Here is a 16907-nt window from a genome sequence, read left to right as displayed (position 1 = left end):
TTCTAAACTTCTGTGTACCACCTGGGGGCTTAAGGTGCTGACCACACTCTACATAAGTTCCCTGAGGGGTACAGTTTCCAAAATGGTGTCACTTGTGGGGGTTTCCACTGTTTAGGTACATCAGGGACTCTCCAAACGCGACATGGCATTCACTAATTATACCAGCAAATTTTACATTCAAAAAGTCAAGTGGCGCTCCTTCCCTTCCGATCCCTGCCGTGAATCCAAACAGTGTTTTTCCCCCACATATGGAGTATTGGTGTGATCAGGAGAAATTACACAGTAAATTTTGGGGTCTATTTCTCCAGTTACGCTTGTGAAAGTAAAAAAAAATTGGGTCTAAAGGAAAATTTTTGTGAAAAAAGTAAAATATTTATTTTTTCCTTCCACATTCCATTTATTCCTGTGAAGCACCTGAAGGGTTAATAAACTTCTTGAATGCGGTTTTGAGCACCTTGAGGGGTGCAGTTTTTAGAATGGTGTCACTTTGGGGTATTTTTTGAAGTGACCCCTCAAAGTCACTTCAAATGTGATGCGGTCCCTAAAAAAAATGGTTTTGTAAATTTTGTTGTAAAAACTTTTAAACCGTCTAACCTTCCTAACAAAAAAAATTATGTTTCAAAAATTGTGCTGATGTAAAGTAGACATGTGGGAAATGTTATTTATTAACTATTTTGTGTGACATATCTCTCTGGTTGAAGGTCATAAAAATTAAAAGTTTGAAAATTGCTATATTTTCTAAATTTTCACAAAATTTCCAATTTTTTCACAAATAAACGCAAGTCATAGCAAAGAAGTTTTACCACTATTATCATGAAGTACAATATATCACGAAAAAACAATCTCAGAATGAGTGGGATCCATTGAAGCTTTCCAGAGTTATTACCTCATAAAGTGACAGTGGTCAGAATTAAAAAAATTGGCCTGGTCAGGAAGGTGAAAACAGGCATCGGGGTGAAGGGGTTAATGACATATATTGCATTTCATATAAGTTAGGCTTTTAGCAAAGTTAAGAGAACAAATGACAGATTGACTTATCCTTTGTGCATTATGGCCTGGCAAATCATCAAATCCTTGAGTCGGGAAGATACTATGTGCATTTCTACACATTTAAAATCCAGTGTCTTCGATGTATCCAATCCTGGCCAACAACTAAATGTTTACCCCAGTATTGAGCGTGCACCCTCTTACCTTTGTGCCGTCAGTTGTGGCAGTGATCTGACATGGTGGAAGTCTACGCTGTTCTCGACGTTATCTGGCGAGGCCTCCTCTTAATTTGCACTTATCTGGGCTACCAATGGGTTCACTGCCTCAAATAGATATATATACAAAGCTGGGTAAGAAAGACGTGTTGCACTTCTTGTGGTTTCCTGTACATATTTATGCCTCATAACTTCCTGTCACATCTTCTGCACAACATATGCAACACATGAAACGAGAGTCAGGTCCTGAATAAGAAAAAAAACAAGGTAAGGGCAATTTATGTATGTATGTGACTTGCAGCATTCGAAAATGACACATAAATAATACTAAACAATACCAAAGTATAGATAAGGTAAGGGCAGTAGTCAAGAAGGCAGCTGCATCCATTACAGTTGTATGTGTGTACAAGATGCACCGCCGACAGTAATATTGTGTCTAACCTGTATATTTTAGGGATGTCCCTTCCCTCTTCTGGTTTCTGTAAGGCTATGTTTATAGCTATGCGCCCAAATTGATGGACTTCTTTGACTTATATTAGGGCTCCATCTGAGGGTTATTCATTTTAACAGCTAAAGTGTTGCATGCAGAACTATATCTGCCATCAACGATGACAAGAACCCAGACAGAACCGTTTATAGAGGCTCTGAATGCATATGTGAACAGAGCTATATCTCAATGCTTGCATGTCAATCTCTATATGGTGTGTTGTCTAAATTGTGCTCTATCCAGATGCTAGGATTAGGGTGCAGATTTCTCCTTCTGTTGCACACCTTTTAGCAGAGCCAACTGCTATATATTGTTTTACACTTGATCCCATATATCTGTATATATATCTCTGCCAAGATCACCGTCCTGCGGCTGCTATGTAGCTTCATCATTTTAATATTGTGCTTTATGGAAGACCAAATGTCTGACAGATCATTTACAACCTTCATGTTCATATTTACATATGGATGGATTTTGATAGTAGTGTAAGTTTAGCAGCTCTAGAACATTTTCTTTGCCCAAATCTGTTTTATACTGATATAGCAAAATGAAGCTAGTACTGTAGGACCACTGTATCAAAATCTACTGTTTGTTTTACAGAGGATTGCTGAAAAATGAATGAAAAGAACCATAAAAAATTTAATATTGGGGACAAAGTTCGGGGGACAAAGGTTAAAAATAATGATCTTCGAAATAATCCTGTGCCCTTGAAAGAGAAACGTAGATTAAGGTTAGTGAGTCATACTAAGGCATCCTATATGAACTTGGTATTATTTTACTTGACTTTTGTAAGAATGACCAATTTTTTTAGATAGGTAAATTTCTAATGTCATCATTTAGTACGGCACCAGACAGGTCACAGGTTTTACTAATTTTGTACAATAATTACACTTTTTTAAAAACAAACAAACAAAAAACCTAATTTTTCTATTGCCATAATCTGTCAGTCACAACTTTTTATTTTCCCTAGATTGAGCTGGATGAGGGTTTATTTTTGCAGAATATGCTGTAGCTTACATTGTTGACATTTTTATCACTTTAACTTTTTGATCACATTTTACTTTATTTTTTTTAGGCGTTTTGCTGAACAAGAAACTGCAATTCTTGCTGTCCCCATACAGTAATAATGTTCCCCTTACTGGCCACAGTATAGAAATAATGTTCCCCCATTCTATCGCTCTTCACATAGTAATTTAATAAAGAAGAAACCTATTCCGCTCTCACCTGTACCCGCTCCAACAACCTGCAGTCATTCTTACTTCTACATAGCTGCAATGGGCTTCACAATGCATGATGTCATTTTTGCTGCCTGCAACAGGACACCAACATCAACTGCAGGTCTCTGATAGGCCACGCGGTTGTATAGGTATTGCGGCACTGGGAGTTAGTGGCATCCTGCTCTGCAATACTTTTCACCTGCTGAAAATAGCACTGATGCCAGTGGGCAGGCTCCAAGTTTTCGTGGGCCCCGTCAAAAGAGTCTCAGTGGGCCCCTTTAACACATGGCACAATTCATGATGCACAGATATCGCAGAGAAATATAGATATAGTACAGTGCCAAAGATTTCACTCACTTCTTACATTACATGACTGATATCTATTGTAAATTCTACAATAGCTCAGAATCCTCGCAGCGCACAGTGCGTGCCCTGGGGGGATTCAAAAGTTTTCATTTTAGACAGGAAAGTATAGTCCTCCATACAGTATTATGGGCACCACATAGTCCTCCATACAGTAGTATGGGCACCACATAGTCCTCCATACAGTATAATGAGCCCCATATATTGCTCCATACAAAATAATGGACCCCATATAGTGCTTCATTCATAATAATGGACCCCATATATTGCTCCATACAGAATAATGGACCCCATATAATGCTCCATACAGAATATTGGACCCCATATAGTGCTCCATACAGAATAATGGGCCCCATATAATGCTCCATATACAATAATGGTCCCCATATATTGCTCCATACAGAATAATGGCCTCATATAATGCTCCATACAGAATATTGAACCTCATATAATGCTCCATACAGAATAATGGACCCCATATAATGCTGCATGCAGGATAATGGACCCCATATAATGCTCCATAGAGAATGGTCCCCATATAATGCTCCATAGAGAATGAGCCCCATATAATGCTCCATAGAGAATGGGACCCATGTAATGCTCCATAAAGAATAGGACCCATATAATGCTTCATTGAGAATGGGCCCCATATAATTCTCCATAGAGAATCGGCCACATATAATGCTCCATAGATAATGGGCCCCATATAATACTCCATACAGAATTGGCTCCATATTATGCTCCATACAGAATGTGTCCCATATAATGCTCCATACAGAATGGGCTCCATTCATAAAAAAAATAATCAAAGACTCACCTCTCCTCATTCCCCACTGGCCGCAGGTCCTGTCTCTTCAGCATCTTCTGACTCTCTGCACAGCTCAGCACAGAGGGCGCGCTGTAGTGACATCATCACGCCCTCTGCCATGAGACGTCACAGAGCCAGAAGACACGGAAGAGACAGCGGGCAACAAGGAGAGGGGAATATTTCAAACAGTTTAAAACATGAAGAGGGATCCGGTGCCACCGGGCCCCTGCCCGACTCACGGGCCCCATAGCGAGCCGGTGTCCCTGACGGCGAATGGGCCCCCCTGCTTGCTCAGGGCTCCGGCACTTGCCCGTGTGCGACGGGTGGTTAAGCCGGCCATGCCTGTGGTCCCCCCTCTGCTATAGGCCCAATCGTTATTTCCCTGCTCAAGGGCCTAGTTGAGGATTCCCTGGGCCACTGGCGGAGCAATCTAAGCCTTTGTAACTTTATACACTTATCACAATACCAAATTTATAAAAATAAAATAGAATATTTTTGTGTTGTCACCTTCTGAAAGGCCCTATTTTTTTATTTTGTATTGACAGAGCTGAATGAAGAAATTTCTTGCAGGATGAGCTGTGTTTTTCATTGGTACAATTTTGGGATATATATGACTTTTCATAATTTTTGGCTGTGGCTTTTTTTTAGACAGTGTCAACAAAAACAGCAACACTGGTATTATTATTATTTTTTATTAGGTTTATTGTGCAGGTAAAAATAGTGCAGTAATTTTATAGTTCAGGTTGTTACAGATTAGTCAATACTTATTTTGTTTAGTTAGTTTTTTTTCATGATTTTTTTTACAATATTCATTAGTTCCACAAGAGAACTTAAAAATGTAATCTCTTGATCACTTTCATAATACGCTGGACTATGTAATTAGTTTTAGTGTTCTACTCAAAGACAACTTATTAGACCTTTCCTTTGGCAGGGCCTAAAAAGCCTCACCTATAAGAGATTTATAGCATATACTCTTAATACTACATGTCTCAGATGGGAATACTCCTATAAGTTTTATTGTGGCCTTTGGGTGGTACAAGCTATAAAATGTGTCCATTAAACAAGAAAAGCTGTGCATCCTTGTTTTAAAGCTTCATATAACTGAAACTTTGGTTTATTTAAGGGTAAGGTTCCAGATTAGTTTTATTGCATTGCTTGGGTGGTATAATCAGAAATGTGGCCCCCAGATGTGAAAAGGTTGTGTACCCTTGTTTTAACACTTCATATGATTAAAGGGTTATTTTTAAGTTATTACATTGCTTTAATTAGGCAGCATGAAAATAAGCTAATTTGCAATTGACTTGCTCTTTCTATCTGGTGTCATTCTCCTGCAATGAGAGCTTTTATTTTTCATAGTGTACAGCTGGTTTCCATGGAGCTCGGCCACTAGTGCATGCCCAGACCCTAGCCGAGTATGCTGAGTAGTTACATTCCAGGAGAGGGTTTAACTCCTCACATCCCAGTCATTTCTCTCCAACCCATTGATTTCTGTGCAGCAGTTATCTGCTCACCTCCCTCCCTCACCATCCCTCGCAGCTCCTGACTAGCTGTTGTTACAAATGTTGCAAAATCACTAGCCATGCAGCTTTCAGGGCAGTTCTCCTAATCAAGGCTCCAGGCTTTTGCTGTCCCAAGCTGTGTGCTTATTCAAATGCCCCATTATTTCCATATGTAAAGACAGTTATAAGTGTACACTCCAGAACAAACCACTAATAGCTGAATGTGTTATAGCAGAACTTGTGCTGAGAGAGTGACCTCCCTTCCAAAAACCAGAAAGTATGTAGATTATAAGGAAACTGAATAGCTCTGAGTTGCTCAAGAGGCAACTTGAGAATACTCTTTAATGCCTTCATGCCCCATGACATACTATCATATCATGTGACATGTGCGAGTGTAATGAGCAGGCTCAGGATCCAGCACCTTTCTCCAACATCTGTAATTGGAGCTAGCTACTATTGCTGTTTTTACCCCAATAAATGCTATTGTCAATTATTGACATTTAAGTGGTGCGAGAATGGGGGGTAGGTGGGATGCGATCGCTGGATGCCATAGCAGCTGGGGGCCTACTGTAAAGCTCAATCACAGGCTAGACATAGGAGACTTTATTTTTCACTATATAATGCAATGCTGAAGTTTTGAATTATACAGAACATGTGATCAAATAATCGCAGGTTTAAGTCCTTTATGTGGAGCAAAAAAATACGGTGACATAGTTTTTAAAGAGTTCATAATTCATAACAATTTGAATCATGCACTTTTCCAATTTTAAAAGTGAAGAAGTAAAAAATCATCATATTTGGTATTACTGTGCTTGTAAAAGTCTTATCAATGAAAATCTTAAATTATTCAACCTATACAGTATATGCTGTAAAGCAACATAAATCAAAATGTTTCATTATATTTTTTTTGTTCTCTACACTTCTTCCTTGCCTCATACAGCTCAACTGATGAAAAAAGAGTCTCAAAAAAATAAAAAAACAAACCAATTTATTTTTCTATCAAACTTCAGATATTTTTCACCACTTAAATAATGAAATAAATGGATATGTTTGGCATCTCCGTAATAGTAACGTCCTCAAAAATCATACTGCCAGGTAACTTTTATTGCACAATGAACACAGTAAAATCAGATCCCAATACACAATGGCTGAATTGCATTTTCTTTCAACATATCAATGCAATTGGAATTTTTTTCAGTTTTATGGTAAAACAATTAATGTAGTTGAAAACTACAACTCGTTCCACTAAAGAACAAGCCCTCATACGGCTATGTCAGGTGAAAAATAAAGAAGTTTTGACTTTTGGCGCAAGAGTAAAAAATTAAATCGCAAATATATTATGGCTGCATAATTAACTGGTTAAAGGGAACCTGGTAGCAGATACATGCTGCCCGAACCACGGGCAGCATGTATCAGACAAGTGCTGTATGTGACTAGTTGAAATGTGACTAGTTGAAATAGTCAGTTCCTGGCGGATTTTCCCCCTCCAGCTCCCTTTGAGTGACAGGTCTCTCTCTGCATCTATGTACTGTATAAGGAGAGACCTGTCAGTCATTTGCAGGGGGCGGGGGAAACTGCAGGGAAATGGTGGCTTTTAAAGTACGTTTTTCTCTGAAACGCCACAGTGTTTCAGAATCTAACATTTGAGGCTGAAATCATGCAGCCAGTGCCTGATACACGCTGCCTGTGGTTTTAATAGCATGTACAGTCATGGCTGAAAGTGTTGGCCATGACTGTACAATAATTTTATGGGAGAAATACTTCATTTTCTGGAACAATTTCAAGGGTGTCAACACTTTCGGACATGAGTGTATCTGCCGTTAGGTTCTTTTTTAAGGTATGGATTATTAGTCCAAAGGCCTTAATACACATTAGTTGGCTATCGAGCAAACGATTGTTTAGCCCACAGCTACCTCATTTGACTACCCTTACACAGGAATGCTTTGCTCAGGATAGAGCTCTCACTGCTGACTTCCCCTACACAGGAACACTTGGCTTGGTCTAGCGTTATTATGTGCTGTATGAGAGAACCGCTGCCAGACTCTTCTGGCGGCAGCTTATCACTTGGAGGAAAAAAAGGAACGTCTGGATCCTTATCTACCCCTCATCTGTCAGGGCAGCATTGGGAAGCCCCCACATTAGACATATTATGGCCACATATTAGGCCACATTCTAAACTGTGAGACTATTCCACCAACTTTAGCTCCTGAGATGTAAATGCTGTACTGATCTTGTGCCAGATTAACTATACTTGCTGGAGAATTTGATTCTGGATTAAAGGAAAAGAATAGTTCTAGAATGATATTGTGTAATAGTTGCTTTCTTTTACAGGGAATTAAAGCAGTCTGAAGGCTATAATGCCAGCTTTTGGACTCCTTGGACTCAGAAACAACATTGTGTGATGCCAGCTTGGCACAAGGGGCAACAATTACTTTCATGCTTTATATTGTGGGAAAAAACACTCATTGCAATCAGAGGTGAGAGATTCAGAAAAAAAGTGTGCATCAGTGTCACGCAAGGTGTGGGAAAGACTAAGTGCAACACGATGGTAAGAGGGGGAGGAAGCCCAAACACTAGGGAAAGGGGGAGTGGAGACCCTTAGGCCGATCTAATATCACCCTGCCTACCCTACCATCCCTATATAGGTTCCACACCTATCGCCGATCAGGACCCTAAACCCTGGATGACCCTAGAACTTGGCTATAGATAGGGAGGGGGAGGGGTGAGCACTGGTCAGGCCCCACTACAAACTAAACACAACACGGTACACAAACAAAGGGGATTAACTTATCTTGAGCAGACACCAGAGGAGTAACTCCAACTGTCCTCCAAGGGCACCAGAGAAGACGCTAGCCAACTGCTAGTGCTCCAAGCCTGTACATAGAAGTATCACCGGCGATTGCCTGGAGCAAACTGAGGATTTTTAACTCCCATGCAAGGGTGTGTCAATCAGCAGCAGGAGGGAGGTCGCCGCTGGGTCTTAAAGAAAGAAGGATTAAGAAGGCGTCTGCAATGCCAAGCACAGTGACCTTCTACAGCCAGACCCAGAGCGACTATCTATTACACCTGACACACCTGTGACAATCAGACATGCTATAATCGAGTAAACAATGCAGTTTTGCCCAGTGGTCTAGGATGCATAAAATAATGGCAGGCAAGCTGTTCATTAAGAAGAAGTCCAGCAGAGGTGGCAGGTATAGGCTGGTTTATGGAGGCAGCTCTAGAAGGTGCTGTGTGATGGGATCTGTGGCTGGTGCTCTTTTGTGGAGGGATATGTGGCAGGCGCTTTGTTTGAGGATCTGTGGCTTTCATACTTTTGACATCTTTACAGTAGGATGACTAATGTGAAAGTAGGACAGCCCTGCATAGGGTATTATGTACCCAGTCAATACTATATACCCAACACTATCAATATAAATAGTTCTCACAGCAGACCAGACCATATGGTACTAATCTATGACTATTTTCTTATCCCCTTGCAGCTAAGTTTGGCGCGAGCATCAGCTCTTATTTCTTGTTTCTTCGTTTCCTGTTGATCTTGAACTTTGCTTCCCTCGTCCTGACCACCAGTTTGATCATCTTTCCCACCATATTTGTTAATCGGACAGGACACCACCACAACTATATAGGTATGTATCTACTCGCACGAATACAGAATATGGCTGTTTTTATGTCTATAATCTGTCCTTTGCTTCCATTACTGTTATTATGTTCTCATCAGAACCATGTGGAAACTCGTCAGTCAACTTTCAAAGCCAGTCTTTGCAGAGTACTCTTTTGGACGTGTTCACAGGAGAAGTGAGAAATTATGATCATTATTTTACATAATCGAATACTATCGATGACCGTGAGCAGTGCTTTCATTCATGTTGCAGGTGTAGGATTGGTATACACCTTAGTTTCCATTTTTCCATTCCCAGCGTTCATTGGCCAGCAAGTACATTCTGACTGGGTTTAGCATATACTCTTTGAATGACCCAATGACCAGCAATAGGTCATGGTAGCCTGCTTGCTTGGGTTGCCATTGATTTCCTAAAATACACAATACTCGAATAGAAGTTGATTTGGAAGATTTTCTACTGTATTATGGGTGCACCCCAGTAGAATCAAACTTCTGATGTGAACCCTTTTTATATAGATCTGTAAACTGTCTTTTACGTGTTAGTTATACTTAATCTTTGTGTGTTCACATTTCAGGGCTTTATGGAGGACACCTTCTTTTTCTATGGACATTACATTGATGTGATGAAATATAAAGATATCTATAGTGTCCGGCTGTCCTACCTGCTGACGCCCTTCTTCTTATTATTGATCTGTAGCCTTGTTCTCTTACAATGGTATAAACCCTATGCTTCTTAGTTTTACCTTATTTAAGCCTGACTCCTAACATTGACCTGCTCCTTGCTCAGAACTGGTGCTATTTCATGTTGGGCACTGGTAGAGTTCCCAGTTCTGAGCACCCACCAATGTTATTTTAGCTGCCTGAGTGACGTGTCTAAAAGAGGGAAAAAACTGGGTAACTTCATTGTTTTCAACAAACAACATTCATTTTCATGAGGCCCAGATCCTTACCTGTGCACTAAAAGGATTGGCACTGTCCCAATAGAAGATCACACTTCTAGAATTCATAGATTAAAGTCAGTCTATTTCAAAATATCATTTAAAGGGAACCTGTAACCAGGTTTTCCTATGTATAATGAGAGCTGCATGCTATGCGGGCTGAGATCCTGATTCCAGTGATGTGTTACCTCCTGGTCTGCTTACTCTTATTTTGATACTATCACCGTTTTCTCTGCTGCAGATCTAGAAATATTCAGAACTCTGAGCTCTGTAACACCACTCCACAACACTGATTGGACGTTTTTGGTGTTACTGTACATTAACAGAAAGCTGCTAATCAGGGGGAAAGGGAACGGGGTGACACAGGGCAGTTGACTAGGAGGCATAAAACACCTAGTCCCGTAGTGATCATCTCTTACTGATAAAACACTGATTTTATTGCAACATACAACCTAGTAAGTGACGCATCGCTGGAATCAGGCTCTCAGCCCCTACAACATGCTGTTGTCAGATTACACAGCAAAAAACTCATGATAGATTCCCTTTAAAGACTATCTGAGTTCACCTATATCTGATGTTCAATTAATCAAATAAGTCCATCCTGGCATATAATGCTAGGAAAATGAGTGTTTAACCAATAGTAATATGAGATGAGTTGCTCGTGTACATTTAATTAACTTGAGTTTGACAGATACAGCAGTAACTAAGGAGCGACAAGCTTTGGCAATAGCGTAGTACTCTTCTCATTCCAAGCAAATGAGATTAGCCTTGCCAAATACTGTAGAGCGCTAAAGTGCTCTTAACTTCAAAGCTTTAAGTTGGCGGCTGCTGCATATGTATATTTATACATACACTACTGCTGCATCCATCTCTTGAATAAGCTGTCCAATTCTGGGTACCACCAAAACTAGATATCTAATTTAAACATCCATAGGCTGCTTTATTCAATTTCTACAAATGACAAATACTACTCAGACAACATAGGGTGAGGGTAAAACAGTGTGGCAACACTTTATTGAACCACAAAGCGGACAATAAAATATAGAACACTCTCAGCAAATACACAAGATGGTGCAAATTACAGAGTCTCACCCTTCCGATGGCTCATCAGGATTAGAGCAGCTGCGACTTCAGGGCTTCCAGGGCTAAATACCCCCACCAGTAGCACCCCGCTTTTGGCAGGCACCCACAGAGAGGAGGTAACGACAAGCTTAGGAAGCTGACAGTCCATTGAGGTACGTGGCCAGGTGACCTGATTGTCGCAACCTGGCTTCTCCAAATGTCTCCATGGGGTCAGGTGACCGGATGGTCCCAACCTGGCTTCTCCAAATGTCTTTATTGGGCCAGGTGACCAGATGGTCCCAACCTGGCTTCTCTGAATGTCTCCATGGGTTCATTGATGGTCAATGGTTAAGATCTGTATTCCTCCAGCTGGGACCGTGGTTCCTTAAGCTGACTTCCTGTAGAGTGTCTCAAATCTGAATTCCTCCGATTGGAGCCATGGTGTCTTGGCTACTGTCATCTAAAGTCTCTCGGCAGAAGGGTAGAGGTCCGTTTTTATACCCACATCTGTCTTTCAGGCCATCATCAACAGGTCAGAGGGAAGGTGGGATGAAGTTAACTCTCATTGTTTGAGTATTCAATCAAGCTGCATAGTTGGTTTGTCAATGTTTGCAGGTCAACAAACTGCATGGACTGATACAATGGGTAATCAATATTTTATCAAACATCAATTGTTCAGTTACCCTGCATCTCTGTCTCACAAGGCTAAACATCAATTCAAGAGTCAGCGTTCAGGCTCATATGAACAATGGTTTATGTCTCCTGATCTACTGAAAAATATGTCTGGCCTCATTAAGAATAAATGCTGTGTCATGACAGGTGAGATGCCAGACTCAGTATGATAGATCAGTGATATAGCATAGCCTTTCTCCTGCTGCATTTGGATTATACGTATACACATTATTTCTTCACTCTTAATGTGCTAGAAAGCAATAAGACAGCACAATAGTTTTTACACAAATAAATCTAAAATGAATGTCAGTCGGAGACAGTGTGCTTGCTTGTCATAAGTCATATCTTGATCTTTTAACACACAGTACGGTGAAAGGAATAACACAAAGGCGAGTGCGGAGCCGACAGTACAGGACCTCGATCAGCAGCAAAGTGTTTTCAGGTTGGGATTTCTGTGTGAGAGGAACTGTGACATCTATTCTTAAGCAGAAGAATTTCAGCAATCATATCAAGGTTTGTCCGGCTGTCTACATATCATATAAAGTTTTAGTTTGGGTTTATATTTGCATTCGGGAATTCAGATTGTCTGTTCTGTTTTAGGACTAGACAAAAGAATTCACGTCAAAAACTGATAAGAGGTGCTTGTGGGTTCTGTTATGTGTCAGTTTTTAGGACAGATAAAAAGTACTGCACTATAAGGTTTTTTTTACCTGTTCTAAAAACTGATACATAACGGTACCCAGATGAACCCCGTAATATTCAATAGGACCCTTCTGCTTCTATGTGCATCAGTTTTACAACTGATCCATTTTTAGATGATTTCTGATTGTCTGTTCCTAAAACAGAACACACAAATGGAGTTCCCGAACGAAAGTGTGAACTAAGTCTTTAATCTATTTAATTGGTAGTCCTCTAATGTCTTCCCTTCTCGCAGTCTCATTTGGCTGAGGAGCATTGGTTTTGGTTAACGGCTCAACAATCTCTGAGTAAAAGAGCTAGCATTCTTGCTTTGCGTGTTTTCATCAACTGTATCATCCTGGCTCTAATGGGTGGAGGATTTTTTCTGATATATCTAGCCACAGGTGTTTCTCAAGACTTTGAAGAGGTGAGTACAATGTCATCTTTCAAATGTCCATCATCTACCTAGAGAGCTGCATTTTTTTTTACTGCCGTTGTGTTCCTCAGAGGCCAGATGATCCAATCCTCAGCCTGGTGACTCAGTATGTTGTGCCTATCGCCATTTCCTTGGTTCTTCTGATCCTGCCATATTTCTTCAGGCTCCTGGTAAAATTTGAAGGCTTGTCCCCAAGTGCAGAGATAACCTTAACTTTGATCAGGTGATTGATAATATAATTTTTCATGCTTCTTACGACTATGACTTTCCCAAAGCATGTTTTTTTTTCTGTCTTAGACTGGTTTCCTCACTTTAATCCTTTTTAATACATTAATTTTTCTGAATTTATCTTCTTCTTACTCCACTTTATAGGGAATGTGTTGTCAGAAAAATTACCTATGGTTTACTTCACGTTTTTGTGTCTAAATGTATTTTTTTTTTAATTTTTGGTAATATTTTTTCCATATCATAATTTGCATGAAATAAAAATCAGAAATCTTGCAATTTTTACACTGGCTACCGGGGCTATTCTAGATGCATACTTCCTGTTTCAGAAAATACACATGTACATTAACAGCAATAAACTGACTGAGACCCTATCTTTTGTATTGAAGCAACTAATGAGCATGTGCAAAGGTCATTGTGATTGGAGGTGGAGTCATGATGATAATTAGCCTGCTGAAAACTCTTGCTGAAAGGAAGTATTAGTCTAAAAAATCACCAATGGACTGTGTGGAAATTGCGCAATTTCTAATTTTTTATGTTTTTTTAAATTTAGATCATGAAAAATACATGTGGCATAAAAATCTGATTTAAACAATAGGTCATTTTCTGATAACGCATTCCTTATAAGTTGACTTTCTTTTAGAATATGTCATAAAATAGTTATTGGGAGGAGTTCTTTCACGTCTAAGCCCCAGCTACCAGTAGTGAGCAGACAACATACTGGCAACTACTGGCAGCTAAAGGATTGGATAAAGTGATCTATGCACTTTCGCCTTTTAAGTTTGCAAGGCCTAACTTTTCAAAGATCATATCTGTTGTGAAACTCAAGGAGTGAAACACAATATTATTGATGGCAATTCTAATATGCTGTCTTTGTTGCTTCTACATCTCAATGTTATTTTTAATACTTAGTTTTTCTACGATGTATGGTTCGAGCTCCAATTACAATACTGTCGCAACCTCTGCTCCCTCCCTGAAGTAAAGGGTCATCAATGATCTCAGTCATCCCGTTTCAAGGGCTGATCTAGTCGCTGCTCTGTCACTGTGCGAAGTGCACAATGACAGCGTGCTCTCTGTTGCTGGCTCAGATCAGCAGTAACGAGTCAGTACCAGAGCACACTGTTAGTGCACGGTGTCAGAATAGCTGGCCTGCAGAGACCAAGGCTGCCCCCCTGCAAGTGACATCACTGCTTGCTGGGTAGTCTTAGAACACACAGTAACAGTGCGTGCGCTGTCATTGTGCACATCAGACTGTGACGGAGCAGGGACTAGCCCAGCCCCTGATAACACTTTGTTTTAGGAAGGGTGCAGAGGCTGCAGCAGTGACTGCAGTCTCTGCCCTCTGTTGACGCTTTGTTTGAGTATCCCAGCATGCACTGGGATTCTCAAATGAAGTGTCATTAAAAAAAGGTAGTAAAAAATTATGAAAAGCAGCTAGATAGTGTAGTGAGGGACAGATAGGGAATTTTTAATATCTAGTATATTAGAAATTAGTTTAGATTATGGCATTAAGGAAGCACTCAAATCAACATTTTTATCCTCTTAATATATTGCAATGATCGCATTATATAGCACTGTGTACTTACAATTGCTCATTTTACTCTTCTACCCAGCTAATTGTTCTCTGTTCTCTGCTCTTTGTAGAAACAGGAAGTCTCTTGTCCCTGCATTTATTATCCCCCTCTTCAACTCCCGACCCAGCTGCTTCGATCCTCCCCCTGCCACGGACCTTTGCAGTGACTCGATACTCATACAGAGAAATTTACTCCCTGTTTCTTCATAGAACATTCCAATATATTAAGAGGATAAAAATTTTGATGGGAGTGCTTTAAATAGATAGGGATTTAGGATGAAAATTACTTTGCATGTCGGACCACCCTTTTAATGTCCTGATTTTCTATAATCTTCCAGACTTTTTCTTATCTTCTTACCTGTGTCCTTTTTTAAAAGACTACAGTTATCCTTCGCTCTCCTTAGCCCTTTAATGGCACTGGTGCCCACCCCTATTGTACCATACAACTGCAATATTGTTGGTTTTTTAATAGAGAGTTTAGAGGTTCTTTTATAGACCCTCAAAAGGAGGTTGTTAAAGGCAGAGTTGGTGTGTTTGTCACTAAGTTCCTTACCATGGAACGACTGGCAAACCACAATCAGCCTTGTGTGATTTTTCCATATAATTTGCCAAAACGACAAGCATCATAAGGTTTATGTTTATCCAGTGTTCCCTCTAAAGGCATTTTGGTCCTTTGATTCTACTGCGGCACAATTCTGCTTACCCATGTGATGATTATGGACTGCTCCCGATGTTAGAAGTGATCTGATATACTGTACACAGTTGCACCCTATTATTATCTCTCTGCCCATTTCTCTGCCCTTACCTTAATGCTGTCTCTTATGAGTGGTGTGAGGCCTTCATTTTGTCCCACAGGATGTCCATGGTGTGTGTAGGTTTTTGTTGCCCACAGATTGTGTTGTCATATATCCCTATTAGGGCTCGTGCAGACGACCATATTATTAATCCGACAAAACATCGGATATCACCCGGACCAATGTTAGTCTATGGGGCTGTGCACATGTCTGATTTTTTTCCCTGGACAGGACTTTAATCCGATAATATTTTTCTCCATCTTTTCTTCATCTGAAAGCATCAGATCACACTATGATCTCACTCTGCTCAGAGTGCCATAATCTGTAAATCTACGGCCGTCTGCACGAGTCCTTAGAGGAACATTAACAACCCCATCTAGAGTACAATGTATTCAGGAGGTAAACTCTATTACGAGAATATAAAATGATTATACGAAGTTCCTATCTATCTGGCAGTCCAGTAACTTTACAATACATATACTTGAACTTTTGTTTCGCTCTTGTAGTTTTCCTTGTTTCTTGCTGCCATGAATTACTTTTCAGCATGCCTCTTGCCAAGGAAGTTTTTTGTACTTGTCTTTTTCCCTTTCATCTCGTGAATGTAGTAAGATTCTGCTTTGCTGTGGGAAATGAGAGCCCTTTAGGGATGAAGGTTACTTAACAACTATGGTCTACCTGTGGGTTTGGCTTTCTTCTTGACAGTCTTGGCCTTTTCAGTGGTTTTTGCTGCGTATACTTGACCTCTAATATTTTGCCTTTTTTTCTTGCTATATTTGAAATGCAATAAAAATGTTTTAAACATAAACCTTCCTTGCACAGGTATGTATTCCTCAGACTCGGAACGTTGGCAATTTTCTTACTAACTCTAGGCCAAAAGATTCTATGCTTAGGAGGTTCCAAGGCACCATGTCAGATTTGTGGCTACAATATAAAATTTCAGGTGAGCGACAGAGTCTGTAGAGTCTTTATGAGAGCACACTTGTGCCATCAGTAGCCTGCAACGCTAACACCCAGAATGGCATCTGGTAATGTCATAGCAGTTAACTGGGCACCCATGTGTTTTTTTCTTTGGTTGGACCCACAGGCAATATCACTTTCTTTAGCTGCAACATTCCACCATGTCTGTTTCTTTTTAGAAAATTTGGAAACATTACAAATGGAGATAAATATTGTAAATTACATTCTTAACTCATCCATATTCATTAGAGGATAGGCTAACTACCTCATTGATGGGTTTTAATAGCAAATGTTTCCACGGGGAAAAAAAGCTACTTCCAGAGGCGTTTTAGGGTTTGTCTTTTTCAGGCGGCCTTCGTCAGGAACCCACATGA

The 16907-nt window shown here is 40.1% G+C and overlaps 2 protein-coding genes across 3 annotated transcripts in view; one reads left to right on the top strand and one right to left on the bottom strand.

Annotated features, from left to right (window-relative positions):
- The window catches only part of TMC6 (transmembrane channel like 6), a 113137-nt gene extending 111761 nt beyond the window's left edge, over positions 1-1376 (bottom strand). Inside the window, exon 1 of the mRNA XM_073684183.1 lies at positions 1192-1376. The gene's annotated coding sequence lies outside the window, so the exon portion shown is untranslated. The remainder of the gene's footprint in view (positions 1-1191) is intronic.
- Positions 1207-16907, top strand: part of LOC141272958 (transmembrane channel-like protein 8) — a 39455-nt gene continuing 23754 nt past the window's right edge. The window contains exons 1-10 of one of the 2 annotated variants that reach the window (XM_073684187.1): positions 1207-1469; positions 2290-2419; positions 7908-8053; positions 9059-9205; positions 9298-9374; positions 9774-9913; positions 12236-12383; positions 12805-12975; positions 13056-13207; positions 16396-16516. In XM_073684187.1, the coding sequence (XP_073540288.1) occupies positions 2304-2419; positions 7908-8053; positions 9059-9205; positions 9298-9374; positions 9774-9913; positions 12236-12383; positions 12805-12975; positions 13056-13207; positions 16396-16516 (1218 nt within the window). In that variant the 5' untranslated portion in view covers positions 1207-1469; positions 2290-2303. Of the gene's footprint in view, positions 1470-2289; positions 2420-6524; positions 6672-7907; positions 8054-9058; positions 9206-9297; positions 9375-9773; positions 9914-12235; positions 12384-12804; positions 12976-13055; positions 13208-16395; positions 16517-16907 lie in introns of those variants that run through there. The other variant, XM_073684188.1, reaches the window with a different exon arrangement.

Source organism: Phyllobates terribilis, unplaced genomic scaffold (assembly GCF_046119375.1).
Source record: "Phyllobates terribilis strain yellow unplaced genomic scaffold, ASM4611937v1 Scaffold_5__5_contigs__length_657084704, whole genome shotgun sequence".
Classification (NCBI taxonomy): Eukaryota; Metazoa; Chordata; class Amphibia; order Anura; family Dendrobatidae; genus Phyllobates; species Phyllobates terribilis.
This window is presented reverse-complemented; position numbering and strand designations above follow the sequence as displayed.